The sequence below is a fragment of the Ammodytes marinus genome (genome assembly GCF_949987685.1).
Source record: "Ammodytes marinus genome assembly, chromosome: 10".
Taxonomy (NCBI): domain Eukaryota; kingdom Metazoa; phylum Chordata; class Actinopteri; order Uranoscopiformes; family Ammodytidae; genus Ammodytes; species Ammodytes marinus.
This window is the reverse complement of record NC_137214.1, coordinates 11,131,011-11,158,572: the sequence shown is the minus strand read 5'-3', so window position 1 is coordinate 11,158,572 and position 27,562 is coordinate 11,131,011. Positions and strand designations below refer to the sequence as shown.

General features: G+C 41.5%; 1 protein-coding gene across 3 annotated transcripts in view; it reads right to left on the bottom strand.

Annotated features, from left to right (window-relative positions):
* Positions 1-5,233: 5,233 nt before the first annotated feature.
* The window catches only part of LOC307256491 (protocadherin alpha-C2-like), a gene marked incomplete at its 5' end in the record, with an annotated part of 199,325 nt that continues 176,996 nt past the window's right edge, over positions 5,234-27,562 (bottom strand). For 2 of the 3 annotated variants that reach the window (XM_080035465.1, XM_080035464.1), the window contains 3 exons: positions 5,234-8,417; positions 17,356-17,441; positions 20,270-20,334. In XM_080035465.1, the coding sequence (XP_079891591.1) occupies positions 8,113-8,417; positions 17,356-17,441; positions 20,270-20,334 (456 nt within the window). In that variant the 3' untranslated portion in view covers positions 5,234-8,112. Of the gene's footprint in view, positions 8,418-17,355; positions 17,442-20,269; positions 20,335-23,834; positions 26,433-27,562 lie in introns of those variants that run through there. The other variant, XM_080035466.1, reaches the window with a different exon arrangement.

The window sequence follows — 27,562 nt, the reverse complement described above, 5'->3', positions numbered from 1 at the left end:
TTTGCTCTATGTCGGCCCCCTGTAGCTTTCCAGTAGCTAGTTGACCAGGTTGTCCACCCAGGTTGGGATCCTGGAAGGTCCTGGATATCATTTCTGGTGAACAACCTTTTACAACGCTCCATGTCTGTTTTTCCAAAAAAATGGGTTTTGCCCCCTAGGTAATAGGGAAACTGTAGCATTGTAGCAGCAGTTACTGTGGATTGTATGAGGAATGACTTTCTGTAGTGGTCAAATAGCTGAAGGAGTAATGCTGTCCATCATCTTCAGCAGCTTGTGCATTATAATTCTCTCTGCAACCAACTATATGGGCTTGAAGAGTTTAACAAGGATTTGCTCATGAAGTACAGTCTGCTCTGTCCCTCCATGCACAACCCCCATGTTACATTTGCAGTCTGTTGTTTAATTAAATGCACAGGTTTCTGTAGCCCTCCACCACCTCAACCTCTTCTCCCAGAATGGAGATTCAGCCTAGTCCTCCTGGACCTCCCAAAATCCATATCCATCTCCCAACCTTGGTTACATTTAAGAGGAGGGTGTAGCTCCTACCATGCCATAACACTACTGTCCACCTGTTCCCTGTCCCTGTACACTGTCCCGTGAACTGCACACAGAACTGACACACCTTGCATCTGCTGAATCATCTGAATATTTCATTAAAATAGGCCCATGTGAAAGTGACAGGTGTTAATTGAGGGATGTGAAATACAAAGGCAGTTTGAACAAAAGATGCTAGAGTCATTGGAAAAAAACTGTTATAGAGAGATCTTAACCTTATCATGCAGATTATATCAGGTCGCTGTCAAGGCTTCCTCTCCCAATGCCACACCACAGGTCCAGTGCGATACACAGGCGTAATGTCGCTGCCCGTATGAAAAGAACAAGAATAAATCTCTTATCAATATATCATGCCAAGTGTGTGGTGGACAAACCGCCGTCAAGACCACTTACTATTAAGACAGGGGACAATATACTGAGTCAACTGCATATGCAGAAAATAATAAACACTGCCACACCACACCGCAAACACTGATTAAGCACTGTTCATAAGAATGCCTAAAATTCTACCTTTTAAGGTCAACATCATGAATAAAGCAATCTTTAAACTACTCCTATTTGAGTGACTGGCCTACTCCTTCCAAATACTTTCAGTTGCAGGCTTCACATTCAATTATGTGTTGGCTATGCACAATTTATAGCAACATTTCATATCATTAACTAAAATAAAACAACCAAATCCCTGTATATCAGGGTACAAGATGTGACACACACACACACACACACACACACACACACACACACACGTTGTAGAGTACTGCTTTAGTAAATTCAAGAAGCCTATACAGTGACATTTTAAACTGTACATTTAATTTAATTATTTTATAATTGTATATATAATCCGCCATATCTTTGATTAGAAACTTTAAATTATACAACCAGACAGGCTATAAAACATTAAAAAAATTCTTACAGAATATAGTGTCCCTAAAATAGTGGGCAGGCTACAATGATACATGCTTTAAGGTTTAGGGTATAGGCCTATACAGAATGTGTTCAATTTAAGTTATTTTATTTATTTTTTGGTAATGCAGCATGTTTCTGTAAGTGGTTCCATTATTCCTAAGGGCCCTTATGAGGTTTTTGTGTGGAAACGGGGACGTTTCGGAGGAGGGGAATAATGTAACCTACTTCCTGTTAAGTGCTTTTATTATGAAGGGGCAGAACGGAATTGTCCGCCGTGTGAATCTGACTTGGTTTTACGGCGGAGGCCCTGAGTTGTAAATGGAATGCACCCTTGAATGCGGCAGACACTCTTGTGATAGGAGTCGAACGGGTCCACCCAGCCCTAAAGGATGATGGGAAATGTAGGATTACATAGCAACGGTGGTAAATACGTCGGCAAACCACCATAATAACTACCAAATAGAGATTAGATACTTCCAATGACCAAATATAATGATATCATGATGTATTTCTGGCTAGAAATGTTTTCAAAACATATGTTTATGCACTCACTAGCTGAAGTGGGACGTATTTGTGTCACCATGGCAACCCTTGACAACAGAAATGTGCTCAGTGAAAAAAAAATCTGAAAAAAGATTGGAGGGAGTGCTCTTGTCAGCTGTGTGTATGTGCTATCTTTGATTTTGCCCCGTTTATCAACACACATGTAGCCTACCGCACATTTCTTGAGAATGATCACTTGGGTTTGAATCCGCGTCTCTGAACTGTCAATGAAGCACGAAAAATGCCATACTCTTTCAAATATATATTTTTTAAATTGTATATGGTTTTAAACTTTATATGATTTATGATGATTTTTATGATGGGCTATTTTTTATTATGTTCAATTAACCTCTGAAAATGTAGGCTACCTATAATTGTCCTTTTATGCAATGCAACACTATTTACCTTAAATATGATTTAGGCTACTTTGCTTTTATACCCTTCCCTTGCTCTCAACCACTTCATTTTTTAAAGTAGACAAATTCTTATAATCAATGGCGATACAGTTAAAAAATCATTTAACAAGTTGTCTTCTTTTGTCATCTTTCTTGCTGGTTAATCTTTTAGCCACTGGCACCCAATGTGCTGTGATTCTTTGGCCAGGAGATGGCGCCTTCCGCTTATCCCTGCTGCAGATGGGACAGGTGCTGCAAACAGGAATGGATGGACAAAGCAATGCGCAGCCACGAGTGTGTGTGTGTGTGTGTGTGTGTGTGTGTGTGTGTGTGTGTGTGTGTGTGTGTGTGTGTGTGTGTGTGTGTGTGTGTGTGTGTGTGTGTGTGTGTGTAAACCTGTTGTTGTTTAGGCCCACCTATTCTCAACGGCCATCACACAAAAGTAAAGGCTTATGTGTTGAGGCAGCCTGCATGGTAAACTATCAAGGCATTTGTGCTTGCTGCCGCTGTGTTTCATGTAAAGCTTTAACTTGCCATTTCCATCCCACCTCAGCCTAGATCTGGGTTACATTTTGTGACATTGAAATAATTTAAATAATATAACTTGATATTTTTAGCCTATACTAACAGAAGCATCAGAACTATGGAGACAGACAGACAGACAGACAGACAGACAGACAGACAGACAGACAGACAGACAGACAGACAGACAGACAGACAGACAGAGTAGATAGATAGATAGATAGATAGATAGATAGATAGATAGATAGATAGATAGATAGATAGATAGATAGATAGATAGATAGATAGATAGATAGATAGATAGATAGATAGATAGATAGATAGATAGATAGATAGATAGATAGATAGATAGATAGATAGATAGATAGATAGATAGATAGATAGATAGATAGATATATTGTTTCTGTCATATTTTGGCATCTTGAACAAATGGCAATGTATTTCCACATCTAACACTAAATATCAGGGACACATTTGCACTTACATAGTCTATTTATTATATGTAAGCTACTAGTAGGCAATTTAAGATAATTTCAATTAATCTTGACAGGCTGAAACACATTTACTTAATTCTAGATCCACTGTCTGCCCCTGCTTCACTTACCCCCTTCGTACTTTTCCACACAGTCTGTGTCTCTAGTGTTATGTTTAGTGCTGTTATTGCCAGAGGCCAACATTATTGTGCACATAAATCTCTCCATCTTCATCCTGGCTGCTTCCAAGCCAATCCATTTGCCTTTCCACAGCAGGGAGATGGTTTTGTGGAGTCACTGTAGCTGGCAACATCACCAGACAACACTCCCTAAGACAAACACAAGCACACTTCAATGCCTGTGTCCCCCAATTTTGCCTAAGCTAAATCTGTTCATCAACTGTTAAGACTCTTTTCACATTAGATAATTGAAGTTGTAAGTTGTTTGAATCCATATTACACAAATGAACATATACTTCATTGTTTATGGGTTTACATTTGTATGTGTGGCCAGCTTATAAAGACACTGAGCATATGGCTTACTGGTCTGCCTGCATTGCTCTGTTCACTCTGCCCTAATGTGTGTATACTTATTTGTTAGCCAGAGATTCACTGCTCTGCAGACCAAACACTGCAGGCGCTACTTCTTTGCACACTTAGCCATTTGTTTGTTTGTTAATTTGTTTGTATAACTCAAATGAGCCAACATCCAGAAAGACCAGAGCACATTGTGAATGCTCATGGGAATATAACTTTAGGCATTTTAAATGTGTGGGTGTTAGTGGTTTTTGTTAAAGTGCTGTGCTTCTATGGATCTGCTGCTTTCTAATGTAAAATGTCCAGTGTGGAGTCAGAGACATTGTTTATGGTTTTGCTATATGAAATCAGCAGCAATGGTCATGTGTGCTGTGTGGAATGAAAATACACAACCCCACAGACACCTTGACCCCATCCTGGGCATCCAACTGTTTTCACCCTCCTGTGTTTGCTAAGCATGGCTGTTGCCATAGAGACAACTCCAAATAGCAGTAACCATATAAACCATTTGTTCTGCCTCCTGGAGAGAAATGCATAGAATGGGATGTCACATTTCACAAGCAGTATTTATTTATTTATTTTCTTTTACATTTTTTACTCTCTGGATGCAAGATGAAAGCCAAATTGTGGGGAGACGGAGACCTCATTAACTTTATACATTTCAAGGGCAGCATAAGTATAAAACTCAGAATAATGACACATGTATCTTACACATGTCATGAATGAGTCTTCATGAGGTTTATATTTCAGACAAGCACAGTGACAAAACGGGAAAACTGTTGTAGTTCAAAGAGATCTAAATTACCCTTTAGGAAACCACTGGATAAAACTATTATCAATACTGCATTTATAGGCCAGCATGGCTGATGTCTCTCCATTGTGATATTTTTTTTCTTCTTCTGCAAACTGCCCCACTGGAATACAATACAGCTACTTAGCCACTCTATTAAATTATGTCGTGTCTGGAAGCTGCCTCTCACAAGGGACTGTTTGGACCATCTGTGACCACTGCTTTCAACAAGGAGAAATTTGGCCTCAGTACTGGGCACTGAGTGTTTGTCTATCCTGCCATCACTGACATGAAAAATAATACTCTACATTTTACAAATGTATTCTTTCCAAGTCTCATGGTTGCATTGGCTTTTTTTCACCTAATGATTCTCACGGTTTATAATAAAGGCTTTGATTACTTCAGCCTATCTTTAAAACATTTCATTCATTACACAATTTTCAAATGTACAGATAAGCTGTTCAGAGACAAAGAAAATAGCAGAGTCAATTAATCCACATTTATTTTTAAGAAAGAAAACTTTATTAGTGATTTATAAACAAAACACATTACCACTGTATCCATTTATGTAAAATAAAAAGTCCGAAAATAAATGAAATTCACTACTTCACTGTCACAGTTGATGAGCGGGGTGTACAAAAAAAAGGGTTTTACAACATATCTGGGCTAGTCCATTTAGGACTGCACATTGCCACCATAGTTCACCACCATACATTGGGAAATAATGACAGCATGAAGGCTCACTAAATACAAGCATACACTACATATACGTTTTTTTACACTGGTATATTTTTTGTCTTTTTTTTAAAGAGTGAAAGGGAAGTGATAGCTCATCATAGGATCATACATATTTCAGTTACAATAATACAGTGTTAGTTAGATCATGTCAAAGCCGGACACATTTTTTTTTCTTTTTTTTTAAAACTTTTTTCTTGCTTTGCTTGTTCTCAAAAGCAAAAATCATGGTTGGTAAAATAAAAGACTTGCGTTGAAAGGTATCACACTGTAGCATTTACAAATATCTAAAGAGGTTTAGTGGATGCCATACAACATCTGTGGAGCGTGAAGATTGTAGTACATAGATGTTTGGCGGACAGAAGTACATACAAATATCTCCTGTGCGAGTAATGAAGAAAAATGATATTACAAAAGAATAAAATCATAGCCATCTATCTATTTATATATATATATATTTCTCTATATAGTATGTGTTTCCTTAGAGCAGTACATGCAGCAGCCACTTAATGGAGTGACGTCATACTGAGCCGCAAAACTTTGGGGACGTGGCAACAAGTTACAGGCAGGGGAGGAGAACCAACTGAAGCAGGTCTTGAGGCGTGTTTGCACCCCTTTCTCAAAACCTCCTGAGAGAGGATTGGTGGGATATAGCTGTTAGATTGGGAATCCATAGATGCCCGTATTTTTAGCAGGTTTCAAATACTAATGTAGAGATAATCTAAGAAAAGTCTACGCTACATTTACAGCGTACATGAAAGCGAACATGAGACTCAATGAGAACAATCAATTTGGAGAACAACTTTCTTCTCTTGTACATGAATGGGGAGGGCCAGCCCACGGCATCTTACTCCTCACTTCATCCCAGTCCTCTAACCTGCTTCATCCCACCTGGTCCCCTCTCATCAGTGGCAAACAGGAAATCAACAGCATACTGTAGTTGCAAGTTAAAAGCACTGAACCGTTGTGCACCAAGAGAGACATCTGACTGACAAGAGTTCAGGGTGTAGACCCCCCCCCCCCCACCCCCAAACCCTCCGACTGGGCTTTCCCAGGCCTCAACCACATTACTCCATGCTGTTCTCAGCACACCACAATGTTCAGAGCAGGCCGTTGCCAGGATCAATCCTGAGCAGGGGGTAGGAGCCGGGGTTAGGTGTAGTGTCTGGAGGTAAATGAGGGTAGGCATCACACGCAAAAAGCAGTTCAAGCTGTGAGGAAGAAATAAAAAATAAAAAATAAAAAAGCCAGAGTATGTAATAGTGAATCTCTTTACAGAATAAATGAGAACAGAACACGTTCACAAACTTCATCATCACATAAAGAGGCAGTCAGCGGGATGGGTGACCGTGGGGAAAAAGGCAAGTTGGGAGAGGGGAGGATGGCTTGTGGCAGCTTGGGGCAAGTACAAGCAGGTGAGAGGTTGTAAACTCAAGGTATCAGGTAAGGACTGGTAGCTACCAAACATTCAAAGCAGAAAGCATTAGGCTTTTGCTGCGGCAGGGGGAGCAGAGATGGTGTTATCAAAATCTCTCCTAATATTCTGTAAGGTTTCAGTTCACTGACTGAATGCGCAGTCACATGCCAGCTCAGCTGGACTCTCCCCTCTGTTATTCTCAGGGGAATGTGAGGTGTCCTCCCATCACTCCATCTCTCCGGTACTCTCTGCATTCCTCAGTTGTGGTTCTGGCTGGAGATGGAGCTCTCAGTGTCCCTCAAATGCAGTGAGCAAAAAACAGAGTGATTGCAAAGGATGCTGCCTCCATCTTGAGAGAGTTGATGTACACATGCGCACAACATAGGCGACTGTGCAGGGCAAAAAGCTTGCAGTGTTTAGTTTTAAGCACTTTTCTTGGATGTCAGTAGCTTTTCTCTTCTTTTTTTACTTATTTCCCTCTTTGTAGTTCTCGAGTGCTTTCCGTATCTACTTTGTCATGGTAAGTGTTTATGTGTTTGCACGTTTGAATGTGTGAGCATGCGTGTTTGTGCATGTGGTTTCTTTGAGATCTCAGGGAACTCTGTTGGTAAATACCAGAGGAATCTGCAGCAGTGTTATGTTGTAAGCCTTAGTTTTCAGTGACTCTCTCCTGTGCTATTTACAAGTAGTTTGTGTCCAGCTCCGTGTGACATACATCTGTCTCAATCTTCTTTGTCTTTCTTCTTTTCCTTGGCTGGCACAGAGCATTTTGTTGTTCTTGTAGAAAGTATTTGTCTTCTCTCAGAGAGAATGGTTTACACATCATAGTTGGGGAGGGGGTAAGACAGAGGTGCCAACATGCCCAGTGGGTTAAAGGAGAAACAATTTCAGACGAGGGCGAACAGGGTTCCTCCCTTTTTGGAAAAGATAACTGCCATGAGTTGACTCATCAGGGTGTATAGGCACATAGGGACGTGGAGCAAAAATCTATCATTTATATTATTTATCAAGGCAAGATCGATAATTCACCTCAGTAAGGGCCTGGCGGTAAAGTAAATCTTGGTAAGGCCAGGTTCATAACATAAAAAGCTTTAAAATACTATCAATGAAAATTGGTTATAAAATGAAATTGGAAAATCTATAATACTTTTCGCATTTTCTTTTTGCCCATTGGACTTTGGTTGGTACCTCTGTTTTAACAACGCCCTTTTCTTTTTCACCGTTTTCTCTCTCTCCTTCTCTACTCATCATCATCCTTCCCCTTATCCTTCTTGTCCTTCTTCTCCTTCTTCTTCTTCTTCTTCTTCTTGGCCTCCTCTTTCTTTCCAAAGGTGATGAAGTCACTCTTGTCGTCCTCTCCTCCCTGGTTCTGTCTGATGGATATTATGGCGGGGGAGCCAGGGATGATGAAGGCTTCTGGGGGAACCTCGCCAGGTTTCAGGTGCTGTGGGGGTCCACCAGGACCGCCGGCGCCATAACGAAAGTGCCAGCTGTTGCTGTCTACGCCAGCACCCATTGGAGGGGACACCTCTCCCCCTTCAGCATCTAAAAGAAACATAAGAGAGATGGATGTTGGGTTATAATTTGCTTCAAACAAATGTGGTTCCTATAATGACCAAATGTTTTCATACTCGTACACAAAATCATATTTGGTTTGAGATCTCATCAAGCTGTGTCGTATGTAAGAGAAGACTAAAGGGAGGGTTTGGATAGAACACCGTTGGCTGGATTTGCACAAGTTCGGCCAATTAACAGGGTCTGTTTCATGTGGAATTATATCTGTCTCTAAAGAGCATGTGCAAACATGAGCAGGTTTATAGAATAAAGTGGCAATTATAACATCCAATGGGAGTACAAGCTCTGTGTTGTATTATAAGAAGATATTGTATCTGCTTATTATTGGCCATAGTAATCTTACATTCTTTCTAAAAACTAGTTGTACTTTTGTGAAAACTCATTTTGCACAGATTTCTAAAGTGGGTGGGTAAATTTAAATTTGAAATAGACGTGCTCTGGGCTGCTACTGCACCAACGCAAAGCTGATTTCCACAAACCTTTCTATTAAAAAAAGCATTACTCATGGTCTTTATTTGAAATTATTATCTAATTTAAATGGTAATAAATGTCCACATATTTTCTTAATAAGAGATTAATTGAAGCCATTTGTAATGTAATTAACGATTTTCTTTGAATGAACTAGTATCACAACGTTTGGATTTCTTCAGAAAAATCCCTGCCAACTGAACTGCACATTCTGATCTGCCTGTAAGTGGGAGCCTCGGTCGCTGACCCTAAAATAAGCTGCTGTAAATAAAAGGCCCATTGGAAATCATCCCTGTAGTTATGCACATACATCTTAGCTACTTTGTCAAAACTTTGACTGCAAGGAGATTTTTCTGATACCAGTAGCAGCCACTGTGAATATCTAATCGGTCAATAATAAGATGCATTGCATGAGGAACAGCCGTGCCATGCTATAACAGGTGTGAGGTGGTAGAACTTAATGGGAGGTTTCCAACAAGAGACTGCTAAGTGGGCAATAAATCATGGGCTCCCTCTCGGCCAAAGCCAATATCCGTGGCAAAAATTAAGCCCTTCGTCATTATGCTAAAGCCTGAGAAAGATAATAAAATAAAGCTGTGGTACTTTAGTGGATTTCAATTGAATAGTTTGCAAAAAAAGATCATCACATTTTACTTTTATCGACTAGTCTATTTTCCGGCCTTTAGAGATACCATTTTTGTATTTGCTCAGATGTTTGTGATAGGGAAAATTAAGTGTTTGTTCAAGGATTCAAACCAGTGAACTGTCTCCCAAGGTTACTGGGTCTAGCTGGGGTGACCACTGGCTTCCTGGTAGTTAACACATAGGTGAGAAAATACGTTTGATCATTGCCATGGTAATACCTTTACCCCAGAAATAAATTACAAGGGTAGTAAGTGGTGAATGTAGTTACTTGTTGAAAAGGACATCGGCCAGAAAAGTGGACACAAAGCATAAACGTAATTATTCAGTAAATGGTAGGTGTAACAGGATGGAGAGGGGCGTTAACAACCAAGCTGTCCATGCGTCCAAGGAGTGATCACACCTGTACTCCACTGTGTGGGAGTGTGTCATTATATGATGGTATATATGCAGTATATAACAAAAGTAAGCAGTCTAACATCAAAAGACCCCATGACTATGGTTCTTTCCTCACAGCAATGACCTAATTGCCACACTTGCCTTTTCCTTTTATTTCTCTGACTTTTTTCTTTCCAAAGGGGAGATTAACTGAGCAGGACTCCATCCAACCAGAAGGAACAGTGTCTGGAAAAAGCCTGACCTCATGCACTACCCAGGGCAGAGAATACCAGCTTCCAATTTCATTTTACCGCACGCACTATTACCCAGGCAGCCTTAAAATATACACTATGTTTGGTTTCAGTTTTCTTCATGTCGCATATCTTGCACTAAATTAATTGTCATCCTAAATATAGTTGGACTATTCTGACTAAACTATTAATGTACGATTGGATGGAAGATTAATTTTATCCAAATATGATGAGAGGTTAAAGTGACCAGTGATATACATACATTCACCTGTACATCTTGTTTTATTTTATGTTTGGCTGTTACAATACTACATTGCATTGCTATACAAATGCAGTCCCTGTCATTAATAAGATATAAATGGTGGAGTTTATAAATTTCCATTTTTCAATATAATGTACTCTAATCTTATTCTCTCTTTAAAATTGTATACCTTCTTTTAATACATATTTCGTTTGATTAACTTACACGATTCATTCAAATTTTCAAGTACAGACTCTCAGTTACGTCTGCCCACAGTAAAGGATTCATGGAATAAATCCCCGACAAACATGATGTCTCCTGCTTGGCATACAATCCTAATCCATCATAGAGGCACGCACTGCTGTAAAGCTTCTGCAGAACAAACCGCCCTAGTTGAAGCAGGAAGTGCAAACATATGGCATGGCGTATTACATGCATTTCTTTTGGAAATCTAGTCTAAATTTGAGGCGAGATCATGGATTAAATAATCGATTAGTCAGTAGACAGAAACTAGCTTGACAGCTCTTTTGACAATAATGTAATCGTTGAAAAATTCTCAGGATCAGGCTTTTCCAATGTGAAGATTTTGCAATTGATCCTGTTTTAGATAATTGTATATTGAAAAGTTGGACAAGACAGTCATTTAAACACATTTTCCACTATATTCAAACATGTTAAAGACTGAAGTAATAACTGATGAATTTAATAATTAAAATAATTGTTAGATGCAAACCTAATTTTAATTATTACATTCAATGATGTGCAGTTCCTCAGATATAGTTCTTTAAAATAATTGATTTGATCATACATTTGAATGGCTACACATCCCTATTCCTAAAAAAGTTATTTACTGACTGGCTAACACACCGCTGCAAAAGCCACAGAGAGAAGTCAACATTTTACAGAGACTTAAAATATATGGACCGGACTAGACAGGGATCCAGCCACAGCTTTGTCCACATGGAGACACAGAGACAGCTAGTCACATTCATTTACAAGGCAAGAGTCTTCCCCTAGATGATAAGTCATCATCTGACTCTCCAAGCAGAAACATGACCCCGATTCTATAATCTCAAAAAGGAAGGAGCGCAGGGAAACACGTCATGAAAAACGCTGAATACTGGAGTGCTGGCAATGCTTTACACCAAAGTGTCCACTCTCCGGCCTCTATAGATTACCTGTCCATCTCGATGTGGGAACCTGATGAGACACCAGTGCCCCCATGCAAACTTGCATTCACAAACAAAACAACACCCCGGAGAGTGATGAGTCATGCTGAGAGCAGACGTATCGAAAAGGTTACTGTAAGTCAGGGCAGGGTTACGCTCTTGAGAGAGTCAATGTCTCATGTGGGATTTGATTTTAAAGAACAAAATCAAAAACAAAATCATGGGACACACTGCAATCTGGCTGTGTTTAGATCTGGTACCACTGAAATGATCATAGCATAAGAGTTTACGCTGCTTTGCGAGGTAGTCTTTGGCCACATTTTAAAGACATTTCTAAAAACATATGTTAGTTTAATGCTACAGACCATATGGACGTTGTAGTGTGATTCTAGCAACACATCTGCTCCCAACATATTTAACCCATTTTATCTGTCTCCTTATACTGTTATTTGCCTCTTCTTTGCGTCTCCTCCGTCACAAAACCAAACTCGCCTCGCCCAACACTGATCTCCACACAGCCACTGCTTCAATCTGATTTGTCGATGGCTGTTGCAGAGCAAAACTTCCTCTCTCCTCTCCTCTCTGTTACTCTCGCACAAACTCCCTCCCTCTCTTGTTCTCTCTCTCTCCCTCTCTCTCTCTCCATCGCTCAATTCCTCTGACCTTTTAACTAATCTTGCGTGAAAACTCAGCCAGCAACACCCGTCCCTCCCAGTTATTGACAAAAGTTCTAATCATGTCTATCAATGGCTATGCTAACATTAATGTGATTAGGGCTATTAAACAGCTGGTCCATCACCGATTACTAACAGGCACATTAAGAGACACGGACGGTTTACTTTTATAGTGCTGACTATAGACTGTTTATAACTCAACTCTATAACTCTCTCCCTGTATCAATGACTTGCACAATTGTAAACCCTCTGTATGTGAAATTCTAGAGTGACATAAGCCACTATAATCAATATGTTTGCATTACAGACAGGTATTTTTCTCCATATCTTTTCCTGAGTTTCTTTTTGACACAGCATGTCTTTGTGTGACGGTCCCTTCGCTCCCCTGTGCTGCCCCAAGGTTTTCACAGCCGCTTAAAAATCACCAAAGCTTCATTTTGCCACGTCTACTTTATTCAGCCCCTTGTCTCGGCCTACCACCGGCCAGTTGGGCAGAAGCGCAGTGGAGCGCAGTGCAGCGTTACATAACAGGCTGAGGAGGAAGAGGAGGAGGGGGAGGAAGAAGAAAAAGAGGGGGCCAGGAAGTGCAAGGATGCAGCTATGAAACACGATGCTCACCACCAAACCCAGGGTGGGAGGAGGGGAAAAGCATAGATTAAGAAGATCCTGAAGGTGCGATTTTTTTTTTTTTTTCACACTGCAGTGGTAGAGAAATCTGTTATTGTTACCAGCTCATCAGCTTGAACCACACCCTTCTCCAAAAATAGCACCTGGGTTTGTGAGTTATTGCTGTCCAGTGTGTTTCCATTCTAATAGAAACAAAATATGATGTTGCTGTCTCTTCTTATTTGTTTGTCTGTGCTTTTACTGATGTGCCTCGGTGGTGATAGAAGAATAAATGAATGTGCCTGCATAAATTACCATATACTATCAAATCTGCTAAGGGTAAATTAATTAGAGAAATTAAGCATCTGTGGGCATTTTGAATATGTATATCTGAGTTTACAATTGTGTGTGTGTATGTGTGTTTGCCTGTATGAGTTTCATGCCAGGATGAGCACCTTGCTGTCTGCTCCCAGCTGGATCATGTGGCAGATGGTGGACACAAGCAATCCCAAGTGACAGGACTTAACACAATAAGTATAACACTGTGTTGTTTGTACAGTATGTATGGGAGTTTGTGTTGTTTTGCTCGTATATATTGATAAGTGTATGTGCTACTATGATGGAAAAATAATGATGAAGAAGAAATTGATTTATTCTCCAGAGAGAAAGCGAGGGAGAGAGCTGGAAGTATATCTAAAGATTGGGGGAGTGCAGGATGGGAACTAACAGAGTGACAATTAAAGGAAAGCAAATAACTGAAGTCGAGAACAGGAAACAGATGGGGCGGAGGGTTCGGAAACAGTGAACGGTACGCTGACAGCTTCCAGACTTTTCTACCTCGCCTTACTGATGGTGCCAAAAATATTTGCTATCAAGTACAACAGAACTAAAGGACTACAGCTCTAAAGTATTAAAACTAGTCTTACATTGATTAGACTACCTGCTAATTCCTTGTTACCTACCTCTTTTCCCATGTTTATCTGCCCCTTGTTTAATTTAAGAAATTTGCGCCTACCCTTCCCAATGAGATAGAGTAAATGTAAATGAATGACGTCATAGCAAATCATGAGAAAAATAGAGCATAATACTCCAGTACATTCTCCTCTTGTCCACTTTTTTCTCCATCATCCACCAGCCCAACTAAACACACGCACTCTTGTACTTTTGCCTCCGCCCATGACTCTATTTTTGCCTTGACAGGTGCCTGCTGCAGTTGATTACGACTAACTCTAATCAAATCTGTCTTCCCTGTTCCTTTGATAATGTATGTGGATCCGGGACGGTACAGTTAGAACAGTAAACCTACGTCCACCTCTGCAGTAAACCACCGCCCATTTCAATGTAGGTCACTGCTCTCTCCTTCACTTTACACCTCAGCTCCCACTTTCCAAACATATCCCTTCTTCCTTTAACTCCATCACTCGCTTCTGCTCATATACTGTGCGTGCATTCGTTCAACAACACTTCCCTTTTGTTCCTGTCCTTCACCTGACTCCACGGTCAGCTTTTTCTGTCTCTTTCAGCACCTTCCATCCCACGCCATATGTTTGCACTTCCTGCTATATAACAGCCCACTACCTCCCTCCCTTCCTCTCTCTCCTGCTGATATTGGGGGCCATGAATGGTTGCCGTGGAAACTACATCCTCCAGTGAAGCAGTAGGACATTGGTAGGAGTCATGGTGACAGTGCTTGTGCTGATGGAGAATAATGCTGCAAGCTCTCTCTCTCTCTCTGTGTGTCTAGTTTCACCACTCCCCTAGCAACAGCAACATCATACAGCTCCCTCTCTTTCCTTTTGTAGACTTTGCTACAGTCAATCACTCAGATTTAGTCATTGTCACTCCCACCCAAACAGTTTACGTCCATCACATCTCTGCCTTCCTAGCCACCATATCGTTTATTGCCTTTTCTCTCATACAGTCCCTGCACTTTGCAATCCAGCCATCTCCCTCCTTTCTCTCTCTTTGCCCATCTATCCAGTTGCAATTGTGCACAGTTCTCTCTGAATCCCTGCTTGCCCTTGGTGAGGAAACGATAAGGAGAGAGAGTTAGACGGCAAGCAGAACCCTGATTCCATTAATGTGGGTCTGTTAATCTGGGCGTGGGCTGCGCTCCATCTGTCACAGCGGGAGCGGGAGCAGGCGCCCAAAACACACAGAGAAACTGAGCCAAGAGCAGACACACACACACACACACACACACACACACACAGGCGCGTGCACATGAAAAACACACAACAAGATGCAGCGACGCAGACACACAAATAGACACACTTAAAAATCAGGGAGGAAGAAATATATAATAGGGGCGTTGTCAGAAGTAGCAGGGGGAAAACAAATAAACAACTAAAAATACAGTGAGGCAAAACAGCACTCTGTATGTACAGCACCCATCTTAAAACATTTCCCTCAACTAAACCATTATTCTGTTGCTCCCCACCTGTCTAACAAACAAGAGGATTTAGCTATAAATAGCACGGGCTATGACGCAGTGTGCGGTGACAGGCCACGTTGAATCAATATCTCCATTCCTCTCCTTTCTGAGAAAAGATTAACAAAACTAACTTGAAAAACATGAACAATAATCATTTTCAATATTGTTCTCCAGTCAAGGAACTCCAGAAATACATGGTTTCCACAATTTATCTGGCACTCTTAACCCAGAGTTATCCTTAATCCAGCCCTGAAATGTGACCTCAAGTTAATATTGCCCTCAGCTAATTCCGTTCCCATTCTTATCCTGGCTAGCAATTAGTTAAATAAGGTACTGTTAGCCCTTAGGCAAAGCAAGAATAGCGTATACACGATGTGTTGTTCTGGACCTGCCACAATTTAATTAGACCTTAAATCCTCGCCAGCTGATCCTGTTGCCACTGACCCACCCTGAAGACGTCACAACTGCCTGTTTCTATTCAGTCTCTCTGTCTTTCTGTCTTCCTATCTCATGTTTTGAAGTGCCTCCAGGCTGTAAGTCCTCAGCCAAGGCAAGAAATCGATGGCAGAGCGGAGGAGGCTGTGTGTGTGTGTGTGTGTGTGTGTGTGTGTGTGTGTGTGTCGATAGGAAGGGACAGTAGTTAGTGTGTGGGTACTCTGTCTGCCTGCCCACCCAACCGCCTCCTTTCTATAAAAGACACCAGGACACCTCTACACTTGTAATTTCAACAAATCACCACTTTTACAAAGCTTAATTGCACTGTCGTCCTCGCTCCAGTCCTCACATTAGATGTACTTTCCCTTTAGTTAACTCACCTGCTTCCTCCTTTATTATTCTCAACCAGGCCACTCATATCTCCATTTCATTCTTAATCATTTCTGACCCTACTTCCCTGTCATCATGAGGAAAGTCAAGAGCTGACAACTGAATTCTCAATGCACGAAGGGCACTGACACTGTGTACATAGTGCATCTTTTGGACATAAATCTTGCTTAGGGGGCAAACAATAACGGAATCATATGCAATGACATTCACATTTCAATGCCCATGAACTGTCGTCTACCATTGAGTATGCTGTCATTTAGAGCTGCTCCAGTGCTCCTTCTCTTGAGAATCACAGCACTGTTTTCTTATAAGCTCTTTTGAAGTACTTTCATTGAGTTTATTCCATGAAGGCCAGGCAGCCATAAACGATTTGTTTTCTGTTAACAAAGTGAATAATTGCCACTGAGTGTGACTTCACAGCAACAGCGCTGCCAATGGTTACTTTTCTGTTTTGAATTAGCCAAAAATTTGCAATTTTAGCAATTGACATGTAATGGGTCCTGGGCAATTTATGTCCAGTATTCAAATATTTCACCATATAACAGTTAACATTCAACTGCTCATCGGATGTAATGCTTTAATATGTAAAGCACAAACGTCATTTTAAATGTCTATACATTATATTAAATGATTAAAAGCTCACAAATAAATTCAAATGTTTAAAAAAATATATTGTTTGTTTCTTCCAATCAGCCACCCTTACTATTGGTCTTGTGAGTGTGAGCATAAAAGAGCTAGTGAATGAGAGAGATCCACATTACGAGGTAATGTAATTGTGTTTCAGTATTATTCTCTAATGTTTGTCCTTTGTGGCTCCAGTGGCTTATGACTCAGTAAACATCTTGCTGATAATCCAATAAACTATGGGCTCTCTCTTTCTCCCTCGCTGTATTGTCTCCCTTCCTGGTGCAGAGAGCAGAGATATCCATCAACGCCTACATAGCATCTGTCATTTCCTTTTGATGCAGCTTTGCAAAATGGTGGGAGTATAGGCTTGGGCGATCTCCTAGATGATATCTTTTTTATCAGCAGTTTGATAACGTATTGGGGAATTTACAGTGAGTGGTTATGAGATAGTCTTTGCTGGTATTTTCTGGATATGTGTCATGGAATGTGCTGCAGAGAGATCCCCTAAACTAATTTGTAGAAGGTTATAACAATGTTAACCTTTAGGACTACACCATGTACATGTAGGTGATGGAAGCATGACAGATTCTTACCAGCGGCACTGGATGCAGTTGGCCAATTCTGGACCAGGACACCTTGGGCTCCCTGCATTACTGAGGACTCTTCCATGTGCACTGAGCTGGAAGACAAAAAACAAACATGCACATATTACACACTGCTCTCTCATATCGAGTTAAATGACACTGCATGACAAGGCATGCATACACATAATTGAAAACTTTTAGTAACTATTTTATAATTGTTCCCTGAGACTTAAATATAAGCTCCTGCATATGTAATTTTCTCATCCCCATATGTTTCCCATAATGCACAATATTACAAATCAAACCTTAATCTGTGTGGGTCTTGCTTGGGGAGGTAGCAAACAAAATCCCAAAAATGCAGCATTCAGATTAAGATTAAAGTATTCACCCTACATTTTCTGGATTATGGATTACATAATTTTCACACTGGCTCTGTGGGATTTCAGACCCCTCCCCCTCTACTGAATAACTCCACACCCTCTCTGGTGCTGAACAACAGAAATGCTGCAACAGACCACCGTTCTCTCTCACCGCAAATATGAATAATGTTGCTGTGATTTGGCTGCACCACCCATTTAATAGTTACCTTCAAGCTGTTGGGGGACTTAATTGTGTCCAAGCAAAATCAGACAATTCAGATACATAAACATCTGAATCTATAACTGTCTATACATTTAAAACCACTACTCTGACTCTTTGAATCCCTACCTGCTTCTGTTCCACTTTAGTCTAACTGTCCACTCTTCTCCACACTGTTCCAGAGTATATAAACTAGTTGTTTAAAAAATAAAAATGTTACTGAAGTCTGTGTGAGCTGGTTTGGCTTCCTGATAATTTGTGCATTTGGAGTTATCAATATATATATATATTTTCTTTTTTATGTGTTTAAACAAGAAGCTTTCAGTCTTAATGAAGGTCTTGGGAACCAGGAAGTAATGAAATAGAAGTGAATAAATAAGAGTGTAGGTATGCAGTTTAATAATGTTAAAAAGAGATCAAGGTGTATGCATCTAGACACTTGAATACAGTGGTTCTGTAAGGAGAACACACGCGATTCGGAGACAGAGGCCATTTTAAGTGCTGCTAAGCAACCGCATCATCAAGGTACACTGATAAAATATTAATGGAAAACACTGTCAGATAATGTCAGCCCCTCTTGCTCATTCCACATCATCTCATCTTCTGCTAACGTCTGTAAACACACGCTTCCTCATCATTTTCCAGTGCTTTCTCATAAGACTTGATTTAGTTGTTTCAAATCAATACTACAGTGATCACAAAATGATCTAAATCTAAGACACAACCTCCTAAAAACACAATAGAGAGGAAATGTTGCGTGTTCAACCAGAAATTAGGCATTAAATAGGTCAGTATTTACATGGTGTTTGGGTGTGGCATCCAAAATCTCTTACATAAGCTCTGATTATAGATGAACATTTAGTGAGGCTTGGCATTGGGACATGGGGAGTAGTCAACTTAAAACACATGCGAGGTATTGAGACACGAGACAGATTGAATATGTTAGGCTGGTTCACACAAGCTCCCATTAACTCTGATTAATCCCTGCTGTAATTATGAGGGAACCTTCACTCACATGGACATCAGGAGTGCACACACACAAATGCATGCATTGACATGGACATCAGGAGTGCACACACACAAATGCATGCATTGACATGGACATGATGAGTGCACACACACAAATGCATATTTACTACACATAATGTATCTTTAACTTTGGTTGTCTATTCAATAACACTGTTTAAATATTATTATGATTATTACTATGGGTTTGAGTGTAACAGAGAAATTCTAATTTTTTTTTCTAACAAAAGGAATTGGAAAGCCATTTGTTTTCTGTTGAAGTCCACTGTCTCCAATCTATCCATCTATGACATATCTATCTAAAGGAAGGAGTGGATAGATTAGATAGATTGCATATATATGAAAGATGATAGGTAGAGACACCTTGGCTGAGCCTAACTCATTAAGCCTGTGAATTTCTGTAATTATGGTGACATCTCATTAGCCTGACCCTTAATTTGGTTGGGTCCATCTGATCCCACAGCGGGTTATAGCCCAGTGTCTTATGGGTAATGTAATCACTGACGTGGTCATTCAGCAATACCCAGTCTATGATAGGCTCTCTTTCCACCTGACTACCTGCCCTTAATCCATCACTGACCCCCTCTCTGCTTACCATTCCCTCCTGTCAGTTCTCCATCTGTCTGTGGGTAATATTGAGAAACTGAATTTGTCCTCACTATGTCAATTATTTTATGTTTCACATACAATTATTTCAAATGATTAAGAGTAATCATTTATTCTAATCAAAATTAAATGTTTTTCATCAAATTTAAATCATTTGGGGGGTTTATCACAATTTACCTCAATCTTCATTTTATAGAAATAATGAACATTGGGAAATGCAAATGTAATGGGTAAAGAAGGATGGTAAATTATTCTGTTTTGGAAAATGACTGATGCTAGGTCTCACCCCTTTCCCCTAAGCAATTTAACCACAGCTGAGCAGCAGCTGTCAGCAAAGATGATCTCAGACATTTGGTCAGGGCTTCGAAGACATATATAAATATTCCCTGGAGGCCATGTTATGGAATATATTTAATGTAATATGTTCTATATACCAGAACAAAATCAATTGTATATTTGCATTAAGTTGCTATATTAAACTTTGTTTTCTGAGGTAGTCTAAGGAAGGGGCGCGTTACGCGTTTGGTCTGGGCGCACCTTAAGATGTGTTAACGATCAATCAGAAAGAGAATGGTGCTTGATTTGGTTATTTGCTTCTTTCTTATTAGGACGACAGTGTACATGTAGTTTTGTCTTCAACAAAACAGGATGAAAGTGAGGTATGATGAGATAGCTTAGGGGAAAGAAACAGAAAACAAAATGAGGGGCTTACCTCTGCATTACACCTCCTGCTCTCAGGGAGGCTGAATATCTCCAGTCTCCACTCTGCACTTTGGGCTGCAATAGAAAGAGAGTGAGAGGAATTGAGTATTAAGTACAAGCGAAAGCCAATACCACCTCATTAATAAGTTATAGCGAGAGCAGCTAGTGCATGTGTGTCACACACACACAAACACACAAACTTAGTCACACACACACAATGAAAGCAGTGACAGCAGACCCCTGTCATTGGAGAGGAGTGAGGGATGGATTTGAAGCTTGTAGGTGCACTCCTCTCCTCCCACACTAACATCCTGTCCTTCTACCCCCACCCACCCAATTTCCATCCATTTTCCTTGAAAAAAAAAATGAACACTACATATTCAGAATTAGTCCACTTGGAATAGGCTTGTCGTGGTACATTCTATAACCATAAAAACATCGCAGAAATCTTACATTTGCTGTATGTGATGATGACAGACTCAATTCAAAGACACATGAAAACCAGTCGTCACAAGATTACTATAATGTAAAAAAAATTTCAGCAATCATAGATCATGGTTTTCTCGACGACCCTCATCGCCTGCTGTATTTTTCCACTGTACACCCAACCCCCCCTTCCTCTATTCTGCCTCTGTACATTCACCACCCCCTCTCCTCTGTGCTGTTGAGTTCTTTATCCCAAAACCTTGAGTTTCACCGGCAGTCTTACACAGACGTATACATCTTGCCATGGTAACAGTGCAGAGCCAGGTCTACATTTTACCCTCCACCCACTGCCCTCCATCATTTCACTCTTGTGAAGGTCACAGGTGGAGGACGGAGGGAGGAAGGGGGATGGCAGATATCAGATTAACCCCTTCATTCCTGCATCTAGACTCAGCCACATCACAATAGAGGGACACAAAGGGACGGTGTAGAGGCACCACACATAACCTGTCTGCTAGGGATGCAATTAACATGTCAAATCCTAAAATTATATTACAGTGCTTCTAGTAAAATAAATATTATCACAAACAGGGGTTGAGATTATATTTGAAGCTCCAAATGCAGCAACATGGGCTGTTGTTAACCTGAACACATAAACATTTATTTTCTCTGATATCAACCAGAACCACTGACATTGATACACCAATCTGACGTAGAACACTACATTTTCCCTGTCTTGCCATGCAGTTCATAAGAGATCCATTTGCAATCGCATTTCCTTTCAAACATGACAGATGTTCACTTGCAGCCAAAGCTGCAATGACCTCTATAAGTCTGCAGTGAGCATTCATCACCTTTGAAATCCAATATTTGGTCTTAATGAGAGCCCTGGTATTCCTTCTGGAGTAATTCAAAAAGCACAATGTTTAAGGGGACACAGAGCACTGCAGGAATTGATTATTTATAATTCCTCAAAAAAGCAATCGGTTCCTGGATCGATAAATTTTTTCCTTTCAATATCAATCTAAACTATGTTTTTACATCATTAACATGAAACTTAAATGAAAGCTCTTTGAATATTGTATCTTTCATACAATGTACGGCAAAAGAGTGAGACAGAAAAACATCTAAATAAGACCAGATTGTGCACAAATAGGACTAAACAGCTTTGCTAAACGTTTGCCCTGTTGCGGCATGGAAGTGGCCGAAGGGAGAGGTCTGCTTGGCCGTATGGTGTTTATGGGGGTAAGTATAAAGCACACACACACACACACACACACACACACACACACACACACACACACACACACACACACACACACACACACACACACACACTAACACATACACACATGAGAGCATCTGGAAACTAAACATGTCCGAAGCTTGATATATTCCTTATAGACTTACAAGAAAAAAATGTACCCGTTCATGCAATAAAATGAAAACAAAATAGAAAAAAAAATAAAATAAACACAAAGCTGGACTCATACTGAGGATGAAAAATCACTGCATTCTTATATTTTTTTTTTCTCTATTTCCATTTAATTTGGTACCATGAGTAATAGTGAAAAATTTAATTAATTTTATTTGGCTGGGCATATTGTATTGGGAAGAAAGAAAGCTTTCGGTTTGGTCAATCAACCCTTTTCTAGCCCTTTTGTCCATTCTTCCCTCTTCCCTCGGAGGGAACACCTCCAGCATGGATACAGAGCTCACACCTCCGCCATCAACACTCCGTCCAATCACCTTTCGTCCCCCGCCTCATCTGCGCAGAGCCAGCCAATCCACGCACAGTGCCGAGAAACACATCGATGCCAGTTAATTACATAGCAAGAACAAACATGACTGGCATTTAATGAGGTACACGCCAAGTGAAAACGGAACAATTACCTTAAACCTTTCTTTATTCCTCTTTATAATGGCTTGTTTTCACTAATATCCTTTTCTGCATCGCCTAGACGGACCAAGAAAGGCTTTGGGGCAAGCACTATTATGTAAAACAGAAAACATGTTTGTTTTTATCCTAATAATACTGTTTACTCTTTACCACAGCCAGAAATTATGAAAACAACTCTGTGGATACCATCATCAACCTTTTACATTGGAAAAATACCAACAATTTAGGCTCAGACAGAGAACAAAGCTCAAACAGTCTCTGCCTCTTTCCTGCCTTCTTCAACCATTTCCAAACTCTGGCTTACTACCAGAGAAGTACGTGACCAGAAGAGGATATTTTGGTGCAGTGGGACTGGTGGCCCTCATAGCTGGTGAAGGCTGCTATTTTCCCAGACTCTCCCTCTATAGGGATGACCACTGAATGCCCCACTGGACCTACTGGACTTGAATATTTTGCCACACAGCCCACGGTGGACAAATTACCCTTGCTGTGTGGGGTCGAATGTGAACAAGCTACTGAATTCTATTTTTTTTTTGGGAAAAATAACATAATTAACTGGGAGCAGAAAATTAGTCAGAGAGAGAGAGAGAGAGAGAGACATGGTTCCTGAACAATGTTTTGAGTACAACTATCTGCAGTGGAAGCCAGGTGCACTTTGACATCTTATAACCTAAATCACAGAACATATGCTCTTTAGCTTAGAAGACAGTGACACATCCAGTAAATCAGAGTACACCCACCTACCTACTCAAATAAAAACACAACACAAAGAAGTGAACCACTCGGATATGCCGGCCTTCCACCTCATCTTAAGATGCTTAAGTGGCGATAGATGGGACACGATGTAACCACCAGTAAAAGGTAATAATATTAGCATATATGACAAAATGGTGGTATCTCTTTCCATATCCTGACATCAACAATATAAATTAGTTTGAGAGAAACTAAAGGGATTAAGCAGATCCTGCTAAAAAAATATTTATACGTTTGCACTATAAAAACTATCTAATTAAAAAGCAGCTAGACAAATTATTGAGTTAAAACATCACACAAGTAGAACAAATGAAAGGCTCCAACAGCTCTACAGCCGTAAATGTCAACCGCAATAATATTGCAAGAACACTACCCTTAAGCAAAACCTGAACAATAACTCTTAGTGAATTTTCCGTTTATGGTTTGTCCTTTGTATGTATTTTACTGTTGTGAGGCAATCGAAAAAAAACAAAGAGAGATCACAGCAGACACACACCTGAATGGCAGTGGCGTCTGGCATACTGAGACGCCGTACAAATAACTGGCTCTGTCCGCTGTGGCTGGTGACGTAGCCCGAGCCCCAGGTGCCACTGTGCGGCCGTCCCGTGTTGTAGAACATAAAAGTGTCACTTCCTGACGTGGCGGTCAGACATGTCTTGTAACAGTACGTTTTTGTCAATGACCCATTTCCCCGCACTTCAATATAATGCGGCTCCACTTTGAGGTCCCGGCGTGCGGCCACATTGCTGTTCGGTTGCCCTGCACCTGCACCTCCACCACCTCCACCTGCACCTCCACCCCCTCCACCTGCAGCTCTTCCTCCACCACCCCCACCCGCCGCAGTGCCTCCCTCTGGAACGCTCTTCTTGGACACGCAACATGGAGAGCAGGAGCCAGGCTGGGTGCAGTATGCATGGCATCGCACGATAGCCAGTACAAAGATGGTGACGAGGAACACAAAGGTTGTGGCACTGAGGGCAATAATGAGGTAGATGGTGACATTGGAAAACATTAAGGGGCTGTTGGGCCTGATGATGCGCTTGGGGTCGGGGGTCAACTTCGGCGGCAGCTCCATCACATGCACGTGGATGGTGGCGGTGGAGGAAAGCGGTGGTAAGCCGTTATCGTACACGAGCACCGTCAGAGCGAAGGAGGTGGAGTTATCCTCAATGACTCGCCTCGTGGTGCGGATCTCGCCCGTGTGCTCATGCACTTTGAACAGGTCAAAGTCTGCGTTGGTCTGCTCCAGAGCATAGAGCAGCCAAGCATTCTGCCCTGCATCGCCATCCCACGCTGTCACCTTGCTGACCAACACTCCTGCTTCAGCGTTTTTCATAAGTGTCTCAGTGGTGCGGCTCCCGTTGGCGGGTGGGTAAACTATCCTGGGCGTGTGGTCATTCTGATCCATGATGTAAACATACACTGTGGCCACACGGCTAAGGGGGGGCACACCATTGTCCTGGGCTTTAACCTGAACGTGGAACTCTCTCAGCTTCTCAAAGTCGAAGGCTCGCGGGGCATAGACCTCACCTGTGTTAGGTTTGACGCTGACATAGCTGGTTACTGGGATACCATGGTTGTTGTCATTTAGAACGGTATAAGTGATGCGTGCGTTTTCTGCAGCATCAGCATCGGTGGCCTTAACAACACACAGGGGTGCACCGGGGGCATTGTTCTCTGTAATATACACAGTATACGATGTCTGTTCAAAACGAGGTGGGTTGTCATTCACATCTGCGACGTCCACCTTAAAGGTCATGTGAGATGACAGTGGTGGGCTGCCTCCATCCACAGCGTTGACGGTGACATTGTAGGATGGGATGCTTTCCCGGTCCAGGAAAGCCGATGTGACGATTGTGTAGTGGTTCCGGAAGGACTTGATCTTAAAAGGCAAATGTGGCATGATCTCCAGGGTAACTTGTTTATTTGGTCCAGAGTCACGGTCGTTCACACTGATCAATGCTACTACCGTGTCAGCCCGGGCATCCTCACGTACAGGGCTGGAGAGTGAAGACAGTACAATCTCAGGAATGTTGTCATTGACATCCAAAACTTCTACAACTACTTTACATTGTCCTGCCACGGGAGCCGGTCCCTTGTCCATCGCCTGTATGTACATTTCATATGAGTTTGTCTCCTCATAGTCAATGTTGTTTTTCACACGAATCTCCCCCGTGACTGTGTCCATGGAAAACATCTGTCTGACTCTCTCTGGCGTGTAACTGCTGAAGGAGTAAAACACTTCCCCATTTGAGCCCTCATCGGGGTCTGTCCCATTTAACTTGATCACAATGGCACCCTTGGGAGAGTTTTCAAATACTTTTACTTTGTACACGGAGCTGTCAAACGCAGGCACGTTGTCATTAGCATCAAGGATACGTACATTGATTTTGGCCGTGCCAGTACGTTGTGGGGTTCCTCCATCCATTGCTGTCAGGATAAGCTCATGAAGGGGAATCTGCTCGCGGTCAAATGGCCTTTTGAGAATGAGCTCGATGTGTTTATGATTGGAAAAGGGCTTAACAGAGTCCATGGTGAGGTGGTCGTTGGGGCTGAGGCGGTACTGCTTCACAGAGTTGGAGCCGTCATCTGCGTCCTGAGCTCCTTCGATGTGGAACCGCGACCCGGTGAGGGCGGACTCCGACACCTCGAGCTGATATTCATCTCGCGGGAACTGTGGTGCGTTATCGTTCACGTCCAAAATCTCTACTTCCACGTTGTGCACCTCCAGTGGATTCTCTAAGACCACCTCCAGGTTGCGTGAACAGGTGCCACTGAATTCACAAAGTGTCTCGCGGTCAATGCGGTCACTCACCACCAGCTTCCCTGTTTTGTGATCGATGTTGAAATATCTTCGGCCACTGTCTGACGTGATCCGGATTCGTCGGCTGGAAAGTTTTCTCAGGTCCAAACCCAAATCCCGGACGATGTCCCCGACAAGTGCCCCGTTCTCCAGCTCCTCCGGAATGGAATAACGAATTTGTGCATGTGTAAGGCCACTCAGTACGAAAATAATTAAATATAAAGAAAAAGGCACGTTCTCCTTTACACTGTAAGAGCATCCCGCCGTCACAGCCATCGCAGGCAGGCAGAATTTGCAGACGGGTTGGAGAAATCTTTCCGCCTTTTCAGCTCACTGTGCGTCCCCACCCGCCTCATTAAAAACGAGTGAACGGACCGTGCATGACTCCGACTATGTGCAGCATTACCACCGCATGCACGCTGGTGCCTGTTTAAGGGTAATTTTCCCATGTGCATCCATGTTTTTCCTTTGTCTCTGTGCTGTTTTTATATTTCTCTATCCTCCTAACAGACCTGACTTTCACTGATGCTTTCTATTGCTCTCACTCTCTCTCCCTCCCGCTCTCTCTCCCTGCGATGTGGTGATGGTGTCTGTGGGCAAAAGGGGAGGGGGAGGCACTCGCTGGCTGCATTTCAGCAGCACCTCCGATAAAATGATCGGGGACCATCTAATAAAATTAGAAAACCCAAAGACGAAAAGAGTGGATTTTTATCCATCTACAAATATGAATAGTGTATAGAGCGACCGACTGTCATGGCAACACTGATTTCAACAAACGAATTTGACACAGTCGTTATTCATTTTTTTTTCTTGTCAGCGCCACCGCCCTTTTTATTGTCCGCTGGGGAACAGATTTATGAACCAGCCTGGCGATTAGACTTCCTCACTGATGCAAACCCACAATTACTCAGGAACCCTCTACCCAAAGAGGAAATCGAATTACTGATTCATGCAGAGCATATTTTTTAATTAAAAATAATGTCATATATCAACAAATAAGCCAGCTGTAGAAAAGGGAAAAAAACAACCTTTTAGTAAATTCCACCATAGGCTATATGACTTTAATTCGCATTAGTTCAAATTAAAGATGGGCTTTTATATTCGAGTAAATGTCACTAAAAAGCCATGGTATTATGATTAGGTGACAGTTGCGTTGAACGACGATGTGGGGAACAATTGGGGTTATCTCAGTTTTCACCTAAACAACATCAGAGTCAGACCAATAGTGGTGCGGATCTTGCTGTTTCACCTTGTGTTTGTCAACGGGTTAAGTGCTGAGACACTTGGAGCCCTAACAGCGCAAAAAAAATACAGTTTCCGACCACAATATCACCTTTCCCCACAGTGAAAGCTGACCATGTTTTGCACGAATACACTGTTACTTAACGTAGGTGCTGCTGCAGCGCCCTTTGCGACACAAG